Source organism: Cotesia glomerata, linkage group LG1 (genome assembly GCF_020080835.1).
Source record: "Cotesia glomerata isolate CgM1 linkage group LG1, MPM_Cglom_v2.3, whole genome shotgun sequence".
Classification (NCBI taxonomy): Eukaryota; Metazoa; Arthropoda; class Insecta; order Hymenoptera; family Braconidae; genus Cotesia; species Cotesia glomerata.
Genome location: NC_058158.1, coordinates 4,751,945 through 4,774,523, shown reverse-complemented (window position 1 = coordinate 4,774,523; position 22,579 = coordinate 4,751,945). Strand labels below are relative to the sequence as shown.

General features: G+C 30.2%; 1 protein-coding gene across 1 annotated transcript; it reads right to left on the bottom strand.

Moving 5' to 3' along the window:
- Positions 1 to 126: 126 nt before the first annotated feature.
- Positions 127 to 21,660, bottom strand: LOC123270337 (protein gooseberry-neuro-like). Its single transcript, XM_044736342.1, has 6 exons — positions 21,075 to 21,660; positions 20,021 to 20,334; positions 16,559 to 16,670; positions 2,752 to 2,945; positions 1,290 to 1,734; positions 127 to 366 (listed from the first exon to the last, which is right to left on the bottom strand). Exons 1-6 carry the CDS (start codon positions 21,127 to 21,129, stop codon positions 143 to 145), a joined length of 1,344 nt encoding a protein of 447 aa, XP_044592277.1. The 5' UTR covers positions 21,130 to 21,660; the 3' UTR covers positions 127 to 142.
- Between the last annotated feature and the right edge of the window lie 919 nt (positions 21,661 to 22,579).

The following is a 22,579-nucleotide window of genomic DNA, read 5'->3' as shown; positions in this document are numbered from 1 at the left end:
TATCTTATGTACACTTTTCATTTAAAAATTTATTTTGTACAAGTTTTATTACTAATTAGTAATTACTTATAATTCGTAATATATAAAATTTGATTTTTACATATCTATATAATATAATATACAGTATAATTTTAAGAAATGACTAAAAGATTCCACCGACACTGCGGTGATAATTAAGCTGTGCATGCTGTGCATAATCATAACCCTGATCATATCCCCAATCGGCTGTAGGATTAGCGCTGGACACTTGACTACCAAGGCTTGTATGACTGGAAGGATGATGACTGGAGTGACTGGTGTAGTCGTTGTTCTGAAAGTGGTTGAATTGTCCCCACCCGATCTGCGCTCGAGTCCAGTCTGCGTTACCTATTTTTAATAAAATATAAAAATTTTATTAATAAAATAATCAAATTTTTATGTAATTAGAAAAAATTGATGATTTTTTAAGAAAAAAACTAAATTCTGAGATTATAAGACCTTTGTAATTGGATTTTTTTACATTTAATAATGAGTATATCATAATTTTTTATACGATTCGTTAAAACTTTCCAGAATTTTTAAATTACTCGATAAATTAACGCAAAACTTTTTCAGGCTCAACATTTTTTATAAAAAAAAAATTTACACTCTAAATTAATAAAAAATTTGAACTATACAGAGAAGATATATAGATAAAGAAAAATTTTAAGGACCTCCGAGAAAAAACCATTTTCTTAAAATTTTTTTGAATTTTTGAATATTTATACTCATTAGTATCTTCTATACGCAGGAACTTTTTTAAAAAATCCTTGCAGCACTAAATTTTGAAATATTAGCATTTAAAATTTGTATATTTTACATATAAACCCTATGCTGACCCTATACCGACGTTCAAATGAACGTTTTATTAAATATCAATCCCACTGTTCTTAGGATTGTTTTAAAAAACTGAGAATCATTAATTGAAGAAATAACAAGTATTTTTTATTAAAAATAACACAAACGAGCGGTATTCATTTTTTTATAAAAAATGTTTGAAGTTAGTAATTTTCGATATTTTACGTAAGTGGAAGTAAGTGAGCGATAGTCTGTAAAGAGAGGCAGTACTAATGCGTGAGAAAGAAATCAATAGCCATAACCTATTGGTGTCTTTTTCTTGTCTAAGAACGTCCTTAAGAGAAAAAAATTCTGAATTGTTTCTAAAAAGAAATTTTACAGTGACTGAGCTTTGAAATAATGCAGCCGAAAAGTGATTGAAAAATTGATTGTAATTAAAAATAAAATAATAAATTTTGTCTGGACAAACTAACCAGAATTATGAGTATGACTTAAGGTTGTTGGTGCAGCATGAGCAGTGGGCGGCTGAATCGTAGGCACCTGACCAATTTGCATAACATTATTGGCATGACCCGATAGCCCGGTAAGTGAACCAGGAATTGCGACAGAATGGGGCTGTAATCCGGAGCTCATTGTCGTGGTGGGTACTTGGGCCATCGCGCTAGACATGTGGCTGCTTAGCGAGTTCGCTGGCATTTCGTGAACACTTGTCGGCGTCATTTGATGAAGCGATTGATGCAGACTCGTAGGCACCTGGCTGGCTGGCATTCCTACAGCCATTTGTGGTACTTGTGACAAGTGTCCTAATTCATGTGGACCTGGGTATTGACATGGCGTCAATGGTAGACTGGGTACTGAGGGAATACCACTCCCGTTGTTTCCTTTCCGAAGGCGGGCTCTGCGGTTACTGAACCATACCTGAAATATTTTATAAATATTCTTCATTATTACGATCACAAACTATCTTGTTTATTTTGGCTTTATAGAATGTGGGTTTTGTTATGACGCAACTATCTAAGTAAATATCTCAAGTTTGCTCTGAAAATATTTATCTATTAATTTAATTTACTTTGAGTTTGTGGATCAAACCTACAAGTGCAATCAAAAAAAGTCGAATCAATTTTTCGGATAACATTTTCAATAGAATATCTTATTATCAAAATAATTGATAATTTTTATGTAAATATATAAATAGATAACTTTACTGTTACCAAGGTTGAATGTACAGAAAAAAATATGTTCAGATTCTTGTTATTTTTTATTGTTTCAAATTTAAACTTTTTTTTCCAAATATATAGCTGTTATTATTTTTCTCCCCTCCGGGTGGAAAGCGTCAAATTTCCGCTCGCTGCGCTAAATGAAAATGCCGCTTTCCGCCTCCGTCGATGAGAAAAATAGTATTCTCACCACGGGCAGGAAATAAGAAAGCCTCAGATCACATATTTGTTGACCTCGGCTTCGCCTCGGTCAACAATTACATGTAATCTGAGACATTTCTTATTTTCCTGCCCTAGATAAGAAATATACTATATTGTAGTTCATTTTTTTTTCTCGCGTGGTAAAGAAGAAAAAAACACATCGATGATAAGTGACAATATTTAATTAAAAATTAAATTAATTTCTACACTTTAAATTTAACCTGTGATAAATTGGACAACATTTCAGAATTTTCTTACTTTTTTTTTATTAATTGAAGAATTTTATCGTTTTTATGACGTCATTTATAGTTCGTAATACAAAAAAATATATTTATGGACTTGGAAAAAAAAATTAAGGCTGATAATTTTTTAATATTCAATAACTTACTATAAAATCTAATTTAAAAGATAATTTCTTGACTTATTTTTTATTATAAAAATATTCCAAGTCGAAAAAAAGAATTTTATCTATTTAATTTAGAATGGTTGGATGATGTGATAGAAAAATGAAATTAACCTGTATCCGAGCTTCGGTCAATCCAGTCTGTTGAGCCAATGCTTCCCGGGCATACACATCGGGATATTGCGCTCGCTGAAATGCAGATTCTAATTGTTCTAACTGGCTACCGCTAAAAGTTGTTCTACTGCGACGTTGTTTTCGCTTTAATGGAATACCAGGCTCACTCTCGGTGTCTGAATCATCGCAACGACCTGGACATTAAAAAAAAAAAAAGGTTATTACATAACTCAGTTATTACTTCATTAGTTTATTGTCTGCTCGCATAATAACTCGTTGTTGCGTTTTTATTTATTTGCAGATTTTTGTGGCAAGAAAATAATTGTTTTTTTATCAGATTTCTTTTGTTTTGTTTTGTGTAGTTTATATATTTTTTAAATTATTCATAAACGACTGTAGTTTATCGTTAAGTGAACGAGTCCTTATGAGCTTATGCTTTTTAATACGTTGCGCATACATGCATTCATGACGAAATGCTCTGGGTACATATGCGTCACGCTCTTTGAGGCATTCATAAAATGTAACTCGTAAAAAGACTTTTCTCATCTTGTATTTATTATTTATATGTACGGATATATGTGTACGTTAATGTACAGCCATTTTGTCATTTTAAATATACGCGTACAAGTGTTTTTAATAATTATTTTACTCCAGTTTTAAAATTTTTTTTTTAGAATTCAATTAAAAATAAAAATATGCGTATTCTTCTTTTATTTTTAATATTTCTTTATAAATTATATTGATGGCATATTTAAATTCTAATTAATCAAATATTTATCCTATTGGATAAATTTGTATTTTGTTTATAATTATTGAATTTAAAAAATCTATAAATTATACACTGATGGAAGGATTTCTTAACATTTAAGAAGATTTCTTTGTATTTAAGAAATCATTTCTTAAACATCATTTCTTAGTATTTAAAAAATATTTCTTAAATACAAAGAAATATTTTTTAAATACTAAGAAATGATGTTTAAGAAATGATTTCTTAAATACAAATAAATCTTCTTAAATGTTAAGAAATCCTTCTATCAGTGTAATGAGTAATTAATGAAGTATGATATGAAAACAGTTATTATTTATTTTCTTTAGAATTTTTAGAGAGAAAAAACATTTTTAAATCAAGTAAAATTTTATCCAACCAAGAATAATTTTCTAATTATAGAATTTTTTTTCTTCATTAAAGATGATCTAATTTTTCAAAATGATTTTCTTGGTTCAATATTTTTTCTTTATCATTACATTACTAAAAATATTTTACAAACATTTTATCAAAGTATAATTTTTCTAAAAGATAATTAATGTAAACGATCAGTTACAGATGAATTTTATTGATTAGAATATAAAAATAAATATTGTAAATTGTTATATTTAATTTTTAAAAATATCCAAATTGACTCATAAACTTAAAAAATAATTCTTGTCATAATTATAATCCCAGATCTTTGTAAAATTAATAATTTCTTTCAAATACGTTCTTTATATTTATACAAAACTAGAATTCATAATCACGGACAAATGCTCACTAAATAAAATATTATTTTATATCCCGAAAATTGCATTGAAATTTAGCAATCGCTGAGCAAAGAAGAAACACAAATAAACAGCAAATCCAAATTTACAAACATTTAAGTCGACTTTACATTATTATTACTCTATTTCTATTATATTGTTGGCATTGTCCATTATATCACTATTCTGGAGCTAATCTCGAGTAAGAGAGTTTATACACATTATTATTATAATAATAATAATAGATATATAGAGATATATAGCCTCGTGCGATGCTCTTTCTTGTCGCTTACATATCCATATGGGAATTAAATCTCATGGTTGATGGAGCGCGATACAATCGCTTCAACTCTCGTCTTCTTTCGGTCAATTGAGAATACTTTGTGGGATTTCATTTCATTCCTTTACAAACGTGATCTCGTTGAGAGTTTTAAGTGTAGTCCTCTGTCTGAAGCCCCCTGACTATAGTCTTGATCGCGAGTTTGTTATGATACTCTAAATGGACAAACACTTGAGTCTTACGCCCTGTCAATCGAATTTAACATTATATTTTGACGTTCATCTCTTCTTTAAATACATTTTCATTCTTATTCTTCTTATTATTATTATCATTATCATCATAGTTGTTTATTATTCTAGAGTAAAATCTGATCCAATGCTGGAATAATTTCCATGGTGTATAAATAAACATTATAATACCATTTGGTAACTCAACACAATACAATTTTTTTCTGTGCTTGACATTAAATAAGAAATTTTACGCTTAACATCATTATTAATTAATTCAGTTATAATTATTTGATGTGAATAAATTTTAATTCAAGAAGAAAAAGATTTTTTTTATTTTTTCCATAAAAAAATTGAGACAAATTATTTCAAATTTTTTTTCATAAAAAACTGAGAAAAAAATTGTCATTCATTATTTAAAGAATAAATAATTATTTTCACTCCAGATGTTGTTAAATTGAAATATATATATATAACATGATATGACATCTTAAAAGAAAAAATGACCTGTAAAAATATTAAATACAAATTGGTAAGCCAATAAATCTCTAAATATTTAAAAGTTTTCCGACTTTGTGATGCTTTAGGCGTGAGAAGACTATCGAAAAATAAAAATTTCAGAGGTAAAGTTGTACCTTGAGCATATAGTATTATGTCGAACTACTCGTAATTTAATTTTCAGTGTCCCCAGGAAGTCCTGACTGTTTGGACACCGGCCGGTGAAGTAAAAAGGGATCCTATGGAGATAAATGGGATCGGTGTTTCAGGAGTTTTCGTCGCTCACAGTACGACCTGTGACACACCAAGGATAAATAGTGCACCTACGTATTGTAAGTTGTACATTATACCTTGCGCCGGTATGACACTAATAGCGTTAGCTTTTAAATGTATATCTGTATATAGAATAAAATCTATATAATAAAAGTTAAGTAGAAAGGGCCGTCCCGATACGCGATACACGGGAATACAATAATAAAAAATTTAAATGAAAAGGAAGATGAGGTTTACCGAAAATACACAACAAACATGAAAAAGGAGGCCGCTTTGATCTGCGTGGGGGTTTGCAATGACAATGCACAACCTGCGGTTTGTGTTATTATATTTATTGAATGTGAGTAAAAGGAAATTGAAAATAGACATGAGACGATGAGTGAAATGAAAGAGAAATATTATATTATATGGATCGGGGATGAGGATGAGGATGAATAAGATCAAATCCAGAGAAGGAGATCCAGCCGAAGGTAAATGAGGAGGAGGATGAGGAGAAGTAGTAGGTGTAGACGAACAAGTTTAAAAATTAAAGCACAGGAATATTCCCAGCGGCATCCTTTCAAGTGTTTGCGGGCTGGCTGTTGCTTTGGAACACGTCACATTTGTCAAAAAGTCACACTACACCGGAATCGGGTCGTCTTACTGTAGTTTATACACTACATCTTTGGTTATATTACCAGCGACACGTTTAGTTGTAGTTATGTGTTATGTGTACAAGTCAAGTTAACTTAAGTAGTCGAGTGGGAGAGAATAAATTACAATAGGACACAACAGCCTAGGGAAATCTATCTTTTGTTGTTATTAGTCTCTTTGCTTTACTATTTGTTAATATTATTGTGATAATGTATTTGTATTACATTGTTGTTGTTGTTGTTATTAATAATACGTGTTGTATACTTTTTTTGTCGCTGTTAGACAAATATCTCTCATTAGTCTATTGTAGAAGAAAATAAGTTGAGAGCGCTTATTCTTATCTTATAATTTCTAATATCAAGAAAATATTATTTGATTTTTACTAAAGATTTAATTACTATTTATGTTGTTTAGAATTATCTTAATTTTTTTTTTTTTAATAAAAATTACCATTTTTTTTAAATATTTTATAAGAAAAGTCCTTAAATTAAGATAAATATTAAAATTCATAAAACTAGGCCTTATTACTTGCGGGTGCCTTATATTTTTTATTTATTTGACATGTATATTGAACAATTGTACCACTGTTATATGACACGTAAAAAATTTTATGAAATTTCCAGTAAACTTGTGTCGACTTTCATAACTATTTAAAAATGTTATGACTTTTCAAGAAGTAGTAAAAAATTTATTGAATTTCGGTTTGTACTTGTAAGCAATGCCAGGAAATTTCGGAGCGCTGTAATAAATTATTTCGTAACATATATGTTTAACTATAAAATTTAAAACTTACTACACCTAGTCATTTAAAGTATTGTCAGTCGAAGAATTTATTGGTGGCTAAAATTCGAGTTGTAATAAATTTTTAGCAAGTTTTTTCAAAATAATTTAAAACAAAAAATATTTTAATAATAACTAGGAACCTTGCAGTCACTATGTGACTGCCATGACTTGTGAACTATAAATAAATAAAATTTTGCTTTATTAAATAATGAATTTTGTTAAATTGCACTTTACTTTTTTAACTATTGACGTTTTTAAAGATATAAGCTCATCCCGATGTTACACTCATCAAGAGCTTTCATTTGAGTACCCACATGCATTTTTGATATATTTTATATATTTATATATATTATATCTATACATATATAATGAAAGTGGGTTTCGTAGACCGTCAATCACGCAAAAACTACTGAACGTATTGACATGGGACTAGGACCATTCGATGCGGAATGAATTGTAGATGGTTATAGGCTACTTATTTTTCGAATTCCATCAATCCTTCACCATTTTATTTCTATTTAACTTTAATAAACATTTTTTCCCGCCGATAAAAACAAAAGACGAGCATTTTTCTTCAATTTATTTGTTTTTTTTATCGGCATAAAAGGAAATAATTTTTATTACGTTACTTTTTTGAGAATTTAGTTCTATATATACCTACGCGTGGGCGAATGCGTGGGTGGAAAATATACATATATAACGAAATAGGGTTCCTTTGATAAAAGTTGACGTCAAAACTACTGAAGCTATCGGGATGGGACTGCTACCTTTCGACGCAGAATTTTTCATATATGGTTATAGGCTACTTATTTTTGGATTTTATCAACCCTTTCTCATTTTTTTTACGATTAATTTTTATATACATTTTTTCCCGCTAATAAAAACAAAAGACTCATTTTTCATTCATTTGTTTTTAATACGATTTTCTTTTGTTTTTATTACATAACCTTAATATTTGATTGATTTCACGACATTTAAAAAAAAAGTTAAAGAAAGAAGCTAATTATGTCTGGTGAACTAAGTGTTGAAAATTTATATTTATATGCTGATCGTATGTTTGGTTATGGTAAAATTGGTTTCAAGAATTAAAATAGTTAGATATCTATGAAATCTACTGAAAATGTTGTTGTTTATCAACTAGGACTTTTTGAAACATAAAATTTAGACCCTGTCTATTGAGTTTCAATAACATTTGCTAAAAATTTCCTTGCAACAAACGTCTCTTTACCAGCGGGAAAAAAGTCATTGTAAGGTTTCCAAAACTTAACATTATATGTAGTAATTCGGTCAACGAACTTAGAATTTTACATACATGTTATTTTTGCTGATTACATAACTTATAAATTGTTCTTATTACGGGATCGAGGGAATGTTACTGATTAAAATGAATGCATTTTCCAAACACTGGGTATGTAAAAAACATGTTAAGTTTATTTTCTATGAAAAATTGATGTCGCTGAGAAAATTTTAAATGACAAAAAAATTCTTCGCACTTGAAGCTAGACAGACTTCAACTTTACTTATGAGACTTGCAATGACATTAACTAAAACTTTCAATACTCATTTGGAATCTGTGCAAGTCAAAACAATACTCTAATTAAATTTCAAGTCTAGATCTAAAAATGCAATTCTATAAAGCGCCCAGCGAAGCGGGCGGGTAACAGCTAGTATATGTATATATAAAAAATATATCAAAAATGCATGTGGATACTCAAATGAAAGCTCTTGATGAGTGTAACATCGGAATGAGCTTACATTGTTAAAAACATCATTAGTTAACAAAATACATTATCATTCGTTAATTATTAACATTTTTATAAATATAAGTCCACTATGATTTTATACTCATCGAGACCTTTCATTTGAGTACTCACATGAATTTTTTCATATATCTTATATATATGATATTTATAAAATATATGAAAAGTGCATGTGGGTGGTCAAGATCAACAACAATTTATAAATAAAAAATCTATTAAATAAACATTTTCTCGTGGACTGAATTGTGAATCTAAACCATTCTGGAATCCACCGGAAGACACACAAAAAATTTCATTAAAATCGGTCCAGCCGTTTAGGAGGAGTTAAGTGACAAACACACGCACAGAAGAAATATATACATAAAGATTAATTTTGAGATTTTTTTTGTAGAACGAAAATTCATCCTTATTTTATTTATTTTAAAAACTCCGAACGCGGATGTTTTTCGGAGTGAAATTCGAAATCACTCTGAAATCACTCCGCAAATAAAAACTCCGGATTCACTCCCTACGCGGAGTGATTAATTACTTCACTCCGGAACTCCGAGTGATGGGAGTGAAATGGGAGTGAAATTCACTCCCGATTCACTCCGGATTTTTTACAGTGTAATGTCGGGATGAGCTTATATTTTTAAAAATGTCAATAGTTCACGAGATATAAGGTCTTTTCTTAATTATGCATCTAGAGATAGAGCATTTCCGAATGCAGCCTAAATACTTATCATCATAAATTGAATATTGGTGAGAATGAGATGAAACCTTGAAAAGGCATTAATTTAAGTCAAGACTTTTCCAATGATACCAAATGTAACCATAAAAACCCATTTTATCATATAAATACACTGAGTACAAAATTTTGCTTATTCTCTTAATAATACACAGAATAAAAAATTAACTTGAATCAAGTAAATAATTTTAAAGAATTTCAACTTCTTGATTTGAGTAAGAAAATTTTAAAAATAAGAAATTTTTCTTGGTTTAAGTTAATTTTTTTTTATTCAAGAATTTTTGGTCTTGATTCAAAATAATGAAACTCTTAAGAATTTTTTTCTTGATTCAAATTAATTTTTTTTCAGTGTATAGATGAGTAATAAAAAATTTTATTAAATTATAAAAATAATTAAGGGAAATAAAAACAAATTAGTAAATTTGGTGTGATGTTATTGTACTATTCGAGGTTTATTGTAAACTGTTTATACTGACAAACATAACAAGTCGAGATTTTGTTTGTGTATATGTTTCAGCAAGCCGAGTACGAAGTATATAGAAGTTTGTATGTAATGTGGTAGACCTAACATGGGTTAAGGCGAAAGGCACAATATAACATGTATAAATAAATAAAAGAGAGTAGAGTCAAAGGGAAGAGAAAAAATAAAAAATGTGTATGTGTCCATGAGTAGAGAGGTGACAAGAATTTAAAAGAGCCGCCGGGTATTATTGGAAAGATGCAACTTGTCTCACGATCTATTCTTTCTATTCTTAAGATTGTCCAGTAGATGTAACCATACCGTGTCTCAAAGGTACCGACGGCTTTACGCTATGACGCCCCTTCATCAGAAAATAAAAAATGTAATATATTACATTATACAACCTGCTGTATTTTGTTGTAGTTCTTGTTTAGATATTGTGTTTGTAAAAGAGATCATCAATGTTTGACTTTTTAAAAATACCATTTTTATTTTAAATTTAAATTCAAACTTTTATTATTTTTATTTTTATTTTATTATTAATAAAAGTGACAAATTTTTCATTCCTTAATAGTTTTTAGAACTTGGTGACTTGGATTTATGTTAGGTCATGGAACTTTTTGTCGGTAACGCGCAAGTGTCGGATTTTATTTTACTTTTAAGTTTTTCCCATGAAGATTAGAATTTATTTTTTTTTTTGGTTAATTATTGAATATTAATTTAATGGCGAGGATTTAAAAGGACCAAGAGGATGTTGATGTGAGAAAAAAATAGTTCCGAGGCACAACACTGACACTCGACCCTTTGGAGAAAAAGATTCTTCATCCACTTGGTGCAGCAAGAAAAAATAATAAAATAAAATAAGAGTTGGTTGGAAGAATGAAAGATAAAATAAAAATAAAAAAAAATGAAATAAAATAAATATAAAAAATAACTAGAGGGTGTGATCGTTTAAAGGCCATATGTTGGAGTTGTAATGAGAGAACAACTCTTGACTCTCTTAAACGTCCCTCTGGCTTTTTCTCTTCACCCAGGGGCGGAACTCGATGAAATGCTTATAGATTATATTCCTCACCTCACCTCGCATTATATCATTTGTAATTTTATTTAGCCTCTTTTTTCGCTAATATATCTCAACATCTTTATTCCTCTTATTAAGTATACTTTCAAACAAAACATTTATTATTTTATTTTAATTTTTACTATTATCTTTATTTATTCATTTCAATTGACTCAATTCCGCTATCAAAGTGTCGACGCTAACTCGCGTTTAAGTACCGTGTAATCAATTTCAATTCAATATGTAAATATATTTATTTTTTAGTCGGACAATAAAAATCCACCTCAAAAGGATCGCTAGTAATCATGACTTTCAATTTATTTAAAAATAAATCCCTCCTTTTTTTTATTAATGGAAAGAACGGGGACAGAGATGCCGAGGAAATAATTAACTTTTGCGATCCAACATACCAAGAATTTTCTTTTTTTAATTAAAAAAAAAAATAAAAAATAAAAAATCACGTAGATTTTTAGACAAATATGGAAAAATAAGATTTTTAATATATAAAATTTTTTTCGAGATATAAGTCCAGATTTAATTTTTAAAAATTAAGAAAAAAAATTTCCAAGCCACAGAAAAATTGAAAAAATTATCAAAATAAAAAAAAAATAATCCCCAAAAACTAAAAGCTCTTTAAAAAATCAAAACAAAAAAAAAACTAATAAGCCATAAATTAAAAATAAAACCGGAAAAACAAATTTTATTTCTTTTCCCTGAAAACTGTGAAATAGCTTGTTAAAAATATGTTGTAGGAAATGACAAGAACAAAGCCAACAGAGATTTAAAATTCTCGCCACGCTGGACACATATATCTCACTTAAAATAAGCGTATTGCTACCAGTTATAAGTTACAAGTAGCGTGAGTGTGGTCCTGAACCTCCCGAATTACGGAAAACTGGATTGTCGCCCAAGTAGAGTTTAGTTGTTTGTGTGGGAGTTTCGGAGCAAGTAGTTTCGACAAGTCCAGTCCTACAAGTAACACACTATCGTCCCAATATTATATTATGTATTAGAATAGAGTATAAGCAGTAATATAGCAGCCAGAACAAGTGAATCTATTATACTTTATTCTGTTGAATGAGAAACTTCTCCTCCCATCCCTGCGCCTTTCCGTGTGTCGAATCGCGCTTTTTAGTCAAACGCAGGGAAAAGGTGCCGCTGAGTTATAAATCTAGCCGCTCGGCTCCTTCATTTCTTTCTCTTACTCTCTCTACTTTTGCCTGAAGTTAACTAAGTATAAAGTCAAGTTCTTCCATACATATGTGTTATATGTATTTTACTAAAGGACTAGAATTAGGAGTAAAAGTAGAAGAAGTAGCTGGGGGTCCATGTCCATGTGTGAGGTCTCTTAAATGCTAACAAAATGCTACGGAAACTCCTCAGACTGCTATACACCTTAAGGTCTACCAGGGAAAGATATAATATAATATATATAATGTCAGAATATGACAATAGAAAAAAACACCCGAGGTTTTTATGCTTCGTTTTGGCTGGTGAGTTCCTGTCAACGCCCGGTGAGAACCATCAGACATTGGTTTCCTTTTTCATTATTCTCCCAACTGTGTCGATTGGTACCAGCAAAACCAAATAACTCAAAAATCATAAATATTAATTTTCGTCCCAAAAATCACCTCCGCATAAAGCAACACAACCACACAAGTCAACAAAATATTCTATTAAATGTATTACCCAGAAGCAGGAGGAAGGATCTGCACCAAGCTTAAGTACTTGTATTTTTGTATTTAATAAAAAGTAATCTTTCAAATCCAAATACTGTTGGGTGGTCTATCATTTTTACAAGTCATTAGATCTTAATTCATAGCTATCGACACTAAATTTTTTTTTTACTTGTATTTATTAAAAAACTTTGGAGTTTAAAGCCTCTATTTAGTTACCTACGTATTGTATATTACTGAACGCAACCTGGTAATTAATTCGACACGTTGGACTAATTGATAAGCAAATCGCTCTTATCAGGCTCTATTATGCGGGACTGTTGTTTGCGATGTCGGAACACGAAGAGAAAATTTACCCTTTAATTTGGAGTAATATCCCAAGATTTAGATGTTTTTGGACTCTACACTGAAAAAAAAAATAACTTGAATCAAGAGAAAATTTCTTGAACCAAGAAAATAATTTTAAAGAGTTTTATTGTTTTGAATCAAGACGAAAAATTCTTAAATCAAGAAATATTTATTTAAACCAAGAAAAATGTCTTAGTTTAAGAATTTTTTTACTCAGATCAAGAAGATAAAATTCTTCAAAATTATTTACTTGATTCAAGTTAATTTTTTTTCTGAGTAGAAATAATTAATTAAATTTAGTGAAAATTTTTTTTAGAAAAATTGGGAAATTTATGGACGTAACTAACATAGACATTTTTAGTCTGTTTGAAATAGAAAAGTATAATTTTTTTTTTTAATTTAAATACGTTTATTTAGGATGCATGAATAATTAATATTGCAAGAGTGAATTACTAACAAGATCTCAATTTTCACACGAATGAATATATATTCATTTTGGATACAGATATATTTGTTTGATTGTGAATTTATTCATTGTTTTTATCACAAAAAAAGGACACTTGACAAAATTAGTTTCAAATGAAAATTTCACTCGATAAAATTTAATTTTCTATTGAATGTACTGATAAAAAAAATTAACTTGATTTAATAGAAAATAAGTTTTAAGAATTTCTTTGTCTAGAATTAAACAAAAAAAATTTTTAATCAGTATAAAAATAAATTTTCGTGTAACTAAATGGTTAAAAAATTGTCAATGATAAATAAAGCAAAAATAAAAATGTAAATTTAGGTATCACTTAATCACATTTCACTATTAAATTTTCCGTCTATATATACTTGAAGGCTGTCCGCCGATTCTCACCCATCACATAACACATATCACGGGCAGCGAGATCTGGACGTGGACGAGGGAGTCGAGCTGGAAATACATATTATAAAACGCAATCCGAAAGTCTTATCCGGCGGAGTGTAGCACCAAAGTATTAGTGTCTGTCGTGGATACATACATGTTCACATATCGTGTATGGTGTGTACGCGGTATAAGGGATTGAGAAAGTAGGGTGGGCGAAGCAAAGGGGGGTGGGCAGGACCCATTAGGCTAATCCTTGGTCGGCGGCTGAGTCCAAAGGAACGGAATAAGAAAGAATAAGAAAGCCTGTGGCTACGTGTCATTCCTGCTCGAGAGCTCGACCGCCGACACCTATACCACCTAGTGCTACACACCGTGTAGTACATATGTATACATACATAAACATTATTCCTTCCTTGTTCCTCGCTCATTTTAAACTCTAACAACTCAAAACTCAAACTCAAACTCCGGCGATACCTTTTACTTTATCTACTCTTCAGAGGTGCTCGCCTTCGTCATTTACGCCGATATCTTAGATATCATCGCGTCTATTTCTTATTACTATTCCTATTCCCTTTTTTATTCATTCTAATACCAACTAGATATAAACACCAACAGACATATTATATTATATTATATTAGATTATACGGAATTCATGAGGTTGTTTAATCTTAAAGAGGGTCGGAAATGTTCTAAATACTTGTCATATTTTCTTCTCATCAATAAATTTTTCTACTCCGAAACAACCTGGCCACTTGGGCTTATCCTTATCCTCATCCTCAGCTAATTAATTCTGTTAATTATATACATTATGATAATGATAATTGATGCTTCTGCTGGGCTTTAATTCCACCAGCTCCGAGTCGGCCTCTGTAGCAGAGGTTGGCAAAAATAGATATATTTATAATTAATAATTACTTTTTTTTAACAAAATTTTACTGAGTATTTAAAAAATTATGTTGTGACAAATTTTAGAACTCTTAACAAATAAATTTTTACAGAAAAAAAAATTTTTTTCAGAATATATTTTTGCACCAATTTAATTACAAAATAAAACTAAAAATTTTACAGTTTGTTGTTAATTTTACAATCATAATTTGTAAACTGTTTATAAATTGATTAAATACTTTAAGTAAAATTTTTTCGAGTGATTAATACTAATTTTAAAAAGATTGAATTGATCAAAAAATTTTAAATCATTAATAATTTATTTATTACATAATTCATATTCGAAAAATTAAGAATTTGATTAAAAAAACTGACTAATTCTTGATAAATTATTATAAAAAAAATATTTCTTCTGACCTCTGCTCCGCAGTCCATAATATTTAAGAGAAAAAACTTATCTGATCTTTCTTATACCTCATACTAGAGTTGGTAAGTTTTAAAATTGGCAAATTTATAAATAATTTAACGAAATGAGCACCACTGTTGACGTGTGGCGGGCGGTCCGTTTGATCTCCGCGGGACTCTGGGCCCTCTTACCCTCTGCCGCGGTGAGTGAGTGTAAGCCGTATAGTGTGGATGTGTGAGTAGGCTGATCCCCGGACTGGTCTCCGGGTTACCGGACTCCTCATCCGTGATGCAGTCCACACACTATCGCTGTTATTTTCTTTATTTTTATTACTTTTATTATTATTCATCTTTTATATGTAATAATAATAACAACAACAAATTTTTTTATTTATTATTCTCATAAGCATCATCTCTTGTCTACCCGGAGCTTGAGCTGCTGGAGCTCGTCGCTCGTCGCCGTATCGTCTGTGAGATCCGATATGCTCCACACAAGATTCCGCCACACCTTCTGTTCTGATGACTTCCAAAAACACATTCCTCGATCTTGTCGAGTGTCCACTTCACGGGCTTTAATGTCTCTCAATCTTGTTTATATGTACATATGGCTTTTCAACTCGAGATCTCGGGCTTTTTTTATTTCCATGACATGTTTCGTTGATAGAGTGTTTGGAGTAGAATTAAAAATATTTGGAAAATCAAAGAAAAATTCATGGATTTAAAATAAAAATTTTTTATTAAATTTAATGTACTTAATTTAATTAGGTAGTTAATTTGTTTATTATTTAATTTAATTTAGATAATTTAATGATTTAGTTATTAATTTAGTTTACTTAATTTAAGTAAAATTAAAAAAAAATTAATATTGTTATTATTTTTATCAAAAAAATTGAAAAATGTAACAAGGTCGATATTAAAGGACTAAAATTAAGGACTAATATTAAATTTTTAAATGAAAAAAATGTGTAATTTTTAATCAGTACTCGAAAATTTCTATAGCAAATTAATTTGTCGAGGTTTGTTTGTTCTGAACTGAAGAACAAGACAGGAGTTGAAAAAATGAGTGGTGGATATTTTCGAGACACAGAAAGAAGGATAATGCGTAGCCTGTAAGATATTGACACTCCTGTAATCCGTTTGTCGGACGTGTGGGCAACCAGCTCACGCCCACCGAAGATTAAATTTTGCCGAGTATTTTCTTTCTTCTTCTTCTTTTCAACATACGCATGTATCAATGTACGTGTGAAGGTATGTTTGTAAAGCAAACCCCAAACACGACCACGCAATTGCATGAATGGAGTGCAGATAAACAATAATTTTTTTATACTTCTCGCTGCGTTGCTTAAGTATAATTTTTACAACTTACTTTCCGCAGTATTTTATAAATAATTTGGAAATTTTATTATTAATTAAAAATACTCACCACCACCCAGTATGCCATCAATAGTGTAATCTTTCTTGCCGTCGTCGCCAGTTCTGCCTCCGCGCAAAAGTCTGTTAATAGAGCTGAGACTCGGCGGATCGGTGAAGCCCTCCTGCACAAATAAAGTTAGCATATCTTGTTAGAAGTAGTTTGATGTATCGACAATCATTATTTATCATTTCATTTTATACTCTTCTCTCTTATACTTCATTCTTTCTCTACTGCGATAAAGTGGCTAGTGATCGATCATTTCATCATAAAACAAATTAAATTAAAATCAACAATAGGTTTTTCTGAATTAAGAAAGTGCGTGCAGGATTTTGGAGTGATTTTCTTCATATATAGACATATATTCAATTTTATAGTATGACTTCTCAATTAATTTGGCAAGGTGTTAATTTTTTGGGATTAAAATCATCGCTAATATATTTCCTTTATTGGACTTTTTTTTTTTTTTTAATATTTGTCGACAATTTCTTGGCTAAAAATATAAAAATGTGTCAATACTTTAATGTTAATTCATAAAACTTATTTTAAAGTTAATTGCTTTTAGAGTTAATTATTTAATCATCGAATATAAAAATTAAAAAATTATTTCTATTCAAATATAAAAATTCTTAAATCAAATTTACTTAAACTTAGAATAATTTTTTAAGTTAATAATATTTATACTTAATTCAAAATAATGCTATTGGTTAAAAATTTTTTTCTTTGATCAAGATAATTTTTTTATCAGCGTAAAAATACAAATTCTTTAACTGCACCCAGTAAAATTTTATCTGCATGGGAAAATTTAAAATTTTGCGACCATTAGAACTATTTAAGATTCGCTAACACTACCTGTGTTAAATTATAATCGTTTTTACCATTTAGCAGCACGTTTATGGGCCATTAAACCGCGTAGGTATTTATTTATATTTTATATTTTATTAAATAAATTTCAAAAAATTCCAAACGAACGTAAATAGGTTGTAATAATAAAAATAAATAAAAACATTAAAATAAATTAACACGCAGCTAAATTAAATGAGTTTTCAATAGACTGGTTTGAAGGTAATAAACAAGTTACAAGTACCAAGTTAGAAAATAAATGAAAAGAAAAAAAAATGAAAGAGCAGTAAACGGAGTAAACAATAAAAAATAGCAATAAAATAATAAAATAAAATATTGAAAAATGATTAAGTCTGCAGATATATCGAGTAGACGTACCGTGTACGTACGGATACATCGCGATCGGGAGATTCGATCGTTTATCTCATCTCTTATATCTCCGATCGCGGCATAGTATCTCAGAAACAATAACGATATATCCCGCGTGTCGATGAGAGAGATCGCTTATAGACAGTAAAGAGTTAAGTCTGGAGTCTACAGTAAAGTCTGGCGTGCTCTTCGTCTTGGTCTCGGTCTTGGTTCTACCAGGGCGATGACAGGGCAACAGAGACGGAGATAACTGCCTCGGGGAGAACTACGCGGACCCCAGGAACGCCTCCTTACAGCATTAAATGCCGTATTAATGCCGACCACAGTCGCTGCTTCTCCTCTCTTTTTCTCTCTCCTTTTAAAAACTCTTTCATCCAACTCTAATGTGATGCTTATACCTTTTACCTCATGCCTCACTTTTCTCGATCCTCTTCCTTCGTAAATATACACGCGTGTATTTCTTACTCTTACTCATACACTTGGGCACTCTCCGATATGCCCGTAGCTCTTGCAACGGCAGATACGTCTTTTCGGTGAACGGTTTAGGCTATAAGCTACATCCCTTTTTTTATCCTGCTGCAATTTATCTCTTTATCAACGGATCGAACTTTATTTTTCTGATGGATTTGAATTTAAGGATTGACTTTTTAGAATTTGTAGAAATTTTTTTTATTTTTAGAGATATTTAACATTATAATTATGGAGAAATAAAATTTAGGATTGAACAAGAGTATTTGCATTGTATGGACTTTTTATAAAAACTCAAGTCCAATTTTTATGAGTTAATCAAAGTTAATTATTCCTAAGGTAAAAGACCCAGTTATTGACACTGGCTTAGTTATTGAGACTTGCAATTTTATTTTAATTAAAAGAAACAAATCAACTTTAATAAATTAATTAATATAATTTTTGAATTATAAATTTTAAGATAATTGATTTTTTGGGAACATTTTTTTTTTTTTTTTTTTAATTAGACTAAATTTGCAAGTGTCAAACAACTAGGCTAGTGTCAATAACTGGTTCTTTTACCTTAATACAAGTTTGAAGTTTTTTTAAGACTACAAATTTACGAAATATCAGAGAAGATTATTTATTTTTATGCATAATTTTTATCCATTGTAATGAATTGTAATTTTTTTGATTACATACGTTTGAATATATACCTAAAAAATTATAAAATTTACATTGATAAAGAAATTCAGTTGATTCAAGAGAACAAATCTTGAATTAAGAAATTGTTCTTGGTTAAAAAAAAATTTTACTTCATTTAAAAATTTTTCTGCTTGATTAAAAATGATCAAATTTTTTAAATTCATTTTCTTGGTTCAAGATTTTTTCGCTTCAGTCAATTTAATTTTTTATTAATGTAAAAATTTAATTATGAAAGGTATTTAATTATAATTTTAATTAAAATTTTTATTATTAAATTGGACTTTGAATTAAAATTTTGTGTGGACAATAAAAGTAACAATAAAATTGATAGAAACTTTTTATAAAAAAAAATTCTTTGTGCATTTAAAAAATTTTTAATTTCAAACTTCTGCATAATTTCCTTAATAAAATTTTTCGAGAAAAAATTTCAGAAAACAAGCAAACTTTTTAGTACATAATTCATTAAAATCTCAGCTCATAAATTCCCGAGTTCTCAGGTAATAAATAAAAATACCTAATCCCTTGAGTTTGATAGATGATGTTCGTCCGCGAAAAACTGAGCAAGAAAATCCCGAGTCGGTGTAGGCGGCATTAGAGGACACGCGAGTCGCCCAAGGCTTTTCGTATGCAGTATATAAATTCACATCTATACATTAGTACGAGCAAGAGTATGAGTTTGGTACCCGCCTTATAAGTTATAAGAAATATTAAAAAGCTTCATTGAGTGTGATCGCAGCGCAAGATATACAAGAATACCGCCTGTATATGCTTGGACCGAAGAATCCGCTTGGAATATAAATACATATATAAATGCATATATTTTCTCAATACATTGCCTGCATTAACATGCAATGTACATGTGTAAGTAAGAGATGAGAGCACGCGAGTGAGCGTAAAAAAAGGCTGAACGTGCCGGGGTCAATCGCTAGCCGGAAGATATTATTGAAAATTTATCCTGTAGTCAGACTCAACACCTTCATTACATCTTATTTTTTCATTAATATTCCATATTACTCATTCATACATTTTATCACGCAATATTATTTTTATTATCTAAAAAAATCGACAGTACTTGAATATTCATGCTAAGTAGCCCGTTAATTTTATTACCTTGATAAGTTTGTCTCTAATCTGAGAATTCATGATCGTGGGGTCGAGCCGCCTGATTTCTTCGATCCGAGCCTCAACTTCCGGAGTAGCGACGCGTGGTTTGCTTCCGCCAATTACTCCAGGTCTTATTGATCCTGTTTCCTGGTACCTGTTGAGTATCTTCGATACACAGCCGTGCGAGACGCGTAGTTGTCGCGAAATAACGCATGGTCTTATTCCAGCAGCTGCCATTTCGACAATCCTGAGACGTGTGTGGTTCGGCAGCGGCCGTCCGTTGATAAACACACCACCCAGTTGGTTCATCCTCCCTTGCCCTGTAATAAATAGATAATTGGTCGTACAATTTATTGCGGATTATTAAAAATTTTAAGTGAAATTTCCCGTAAGAGCCCGTTAAATTGACAAATTATGCTCATTAATGGGCGTGCTTTGCAATTTCCAAGGTTAACGAGTATTAAGTCTGATCGTTACTCGAATTAGCCACCCTTTCTACGTGACACTGCCGGTGGATCGTCTTACACACACATATATTTTGCGTGCATGGTGGCTAAGTAAAACCGCGGCCACCGTAATTACTGTGTTTACGTTTAATACTGAATATAATATAATATAACATAATATAATACAATATAATAAGACAGGTAACCGTGCTCCGTTAGGTCCAGCGCGTAATCGTAATGAAAATTTATCTATCCTATATATATATTTATGTATTTGCATCTGATATTGCCACGCTGGCATCAGCCAAAATTATTTATTTAATTACTGTTATCGATATTTTGAGAAAATAACCGAGCACCAGGCAATATATACATATAAACATGAGGATGAATCCTAACTGACCGATACTTTATGATATATCTTCCTCTAATATTCATCACGATTCAGCTCCCGGGCGTGAATTTAATACTTTATCACAGTCAATTCAATTAACACGGTTATTTAGTTATGATTTTATGGCCTATACACTGTCGAATTATATTTTTCATGCTCGCTGTAATTTAACAAATTATTTATTATTTATTATTTATGTTTTAATTATTTTATTATATACCTTGGAACTGGTACCCTCCGTACAGCGACTTCGTGCCTCCTGTAATATCCATCATTTAGTTGCTCGCCTCAAACGTTATCACTTTTAAATTAATATTTGCACTATCGTCTATCACAATCACCTTTAACAATTACACTATTTTATTTGCACATTTTTTGGTAAGCTTTACATCATAACCTCAATCGAGGTTCCTCTTTTGGAGTTTTATTTCCATGCAGTATTTTTATTTTTTATAGAATAAATAAAAGTTCTAGATAAAAATAATTTTAAGTCATAAAAAGAAACTTTTTTTTTTTTTTTTTTTTTTTTGGGAAATTGTACGGAAAGAATAGTCAGTTTTTCTTGAAAATCTTGCGGTAAGTTACTTTCCTTTTCCGGGTAGGTTTTTCCGTAAATACGAACTAAAGTGGTGGCGCGAACGTCTTAGTCTTGTGTGCCCTAACGCCGGAATACTTAGAAAGAAGAGCTGGCTCGTGCACGGATACAGAAAGAGCTTGGTTGCTCGAGGGGGGTTTGGTGATTCTCTCGACTAGAGGGGCACTGGGATATTGTGTTGTTTGAATGGGGTCCCTGTTCCTCTGCTGGAGAGTTCTCTTTCTTCTTCCACGAGACTCTAGTTCACTCTTATATATTCTATATTGTATATTGTGTAGCTACGCCCTAACCACGTGGTTGGTAAGTAAGAACCCCACAATGGGCGTTCTTTACACATGGATACGCCTTCGAAGTGTGCTTTTATGATATTCATATGCTTTTGTTATTATATTTATACATTTGTTGCGTTTACTGGTACTTGCGATGGTGTAATGACGTTTTTAGCGCTCAAATAGTCACGCGATTTCCAGAAAATCATCCCATTAGTCACTTGGTTTTCTGATGATTAGTTTTTACGGTTATTAGACAGAAGATTGAGTTTTTTATATTTATTTACAAAACAATTATGGTTTACATTAACAATTACATTTTTTTATTATTTCTATTTCTAAGTTATCAATTTCTTAAAATTTCATTGCACAGAAAAAATAAATTTCTTGCATCAATAAGATTTTAAGGAAGACAAAAGTTATTTTGGAGTAAGAAGAAATTTTCTTGGCTCAAGAAACTATGACTTCATTCAAGAAATTTTTAATCTTCCTTAATATTTTTTTGAGCCAAGAAAATTTACACTCCAGTCAAGAATTTTTTTTTCAGTGTGGATTTATCTGTGTAATACATGTACTTAGAGATAGCTCTATTAAAAAAAAAAAAATTTTTTTTTTATAATAATTTTAACTATAATTCTTAAAAAATCAGCAATTAACTTGATAAAAATTTTAATATCAATTATTTAATTTCTCAAAATTGTTGTTAAATGAAATTGAACGTCAATAAACAGTTAAAAAAATTAACTTAATCCAAAAAACAAAATTTTTGAACATGAAAATTATTTTGAATAAATTTTTTTTGTCTTGAATCAAGCAAAAAAAGTTTTGATTAATTCTAATAAACAAACAGTTTCTTTAAAG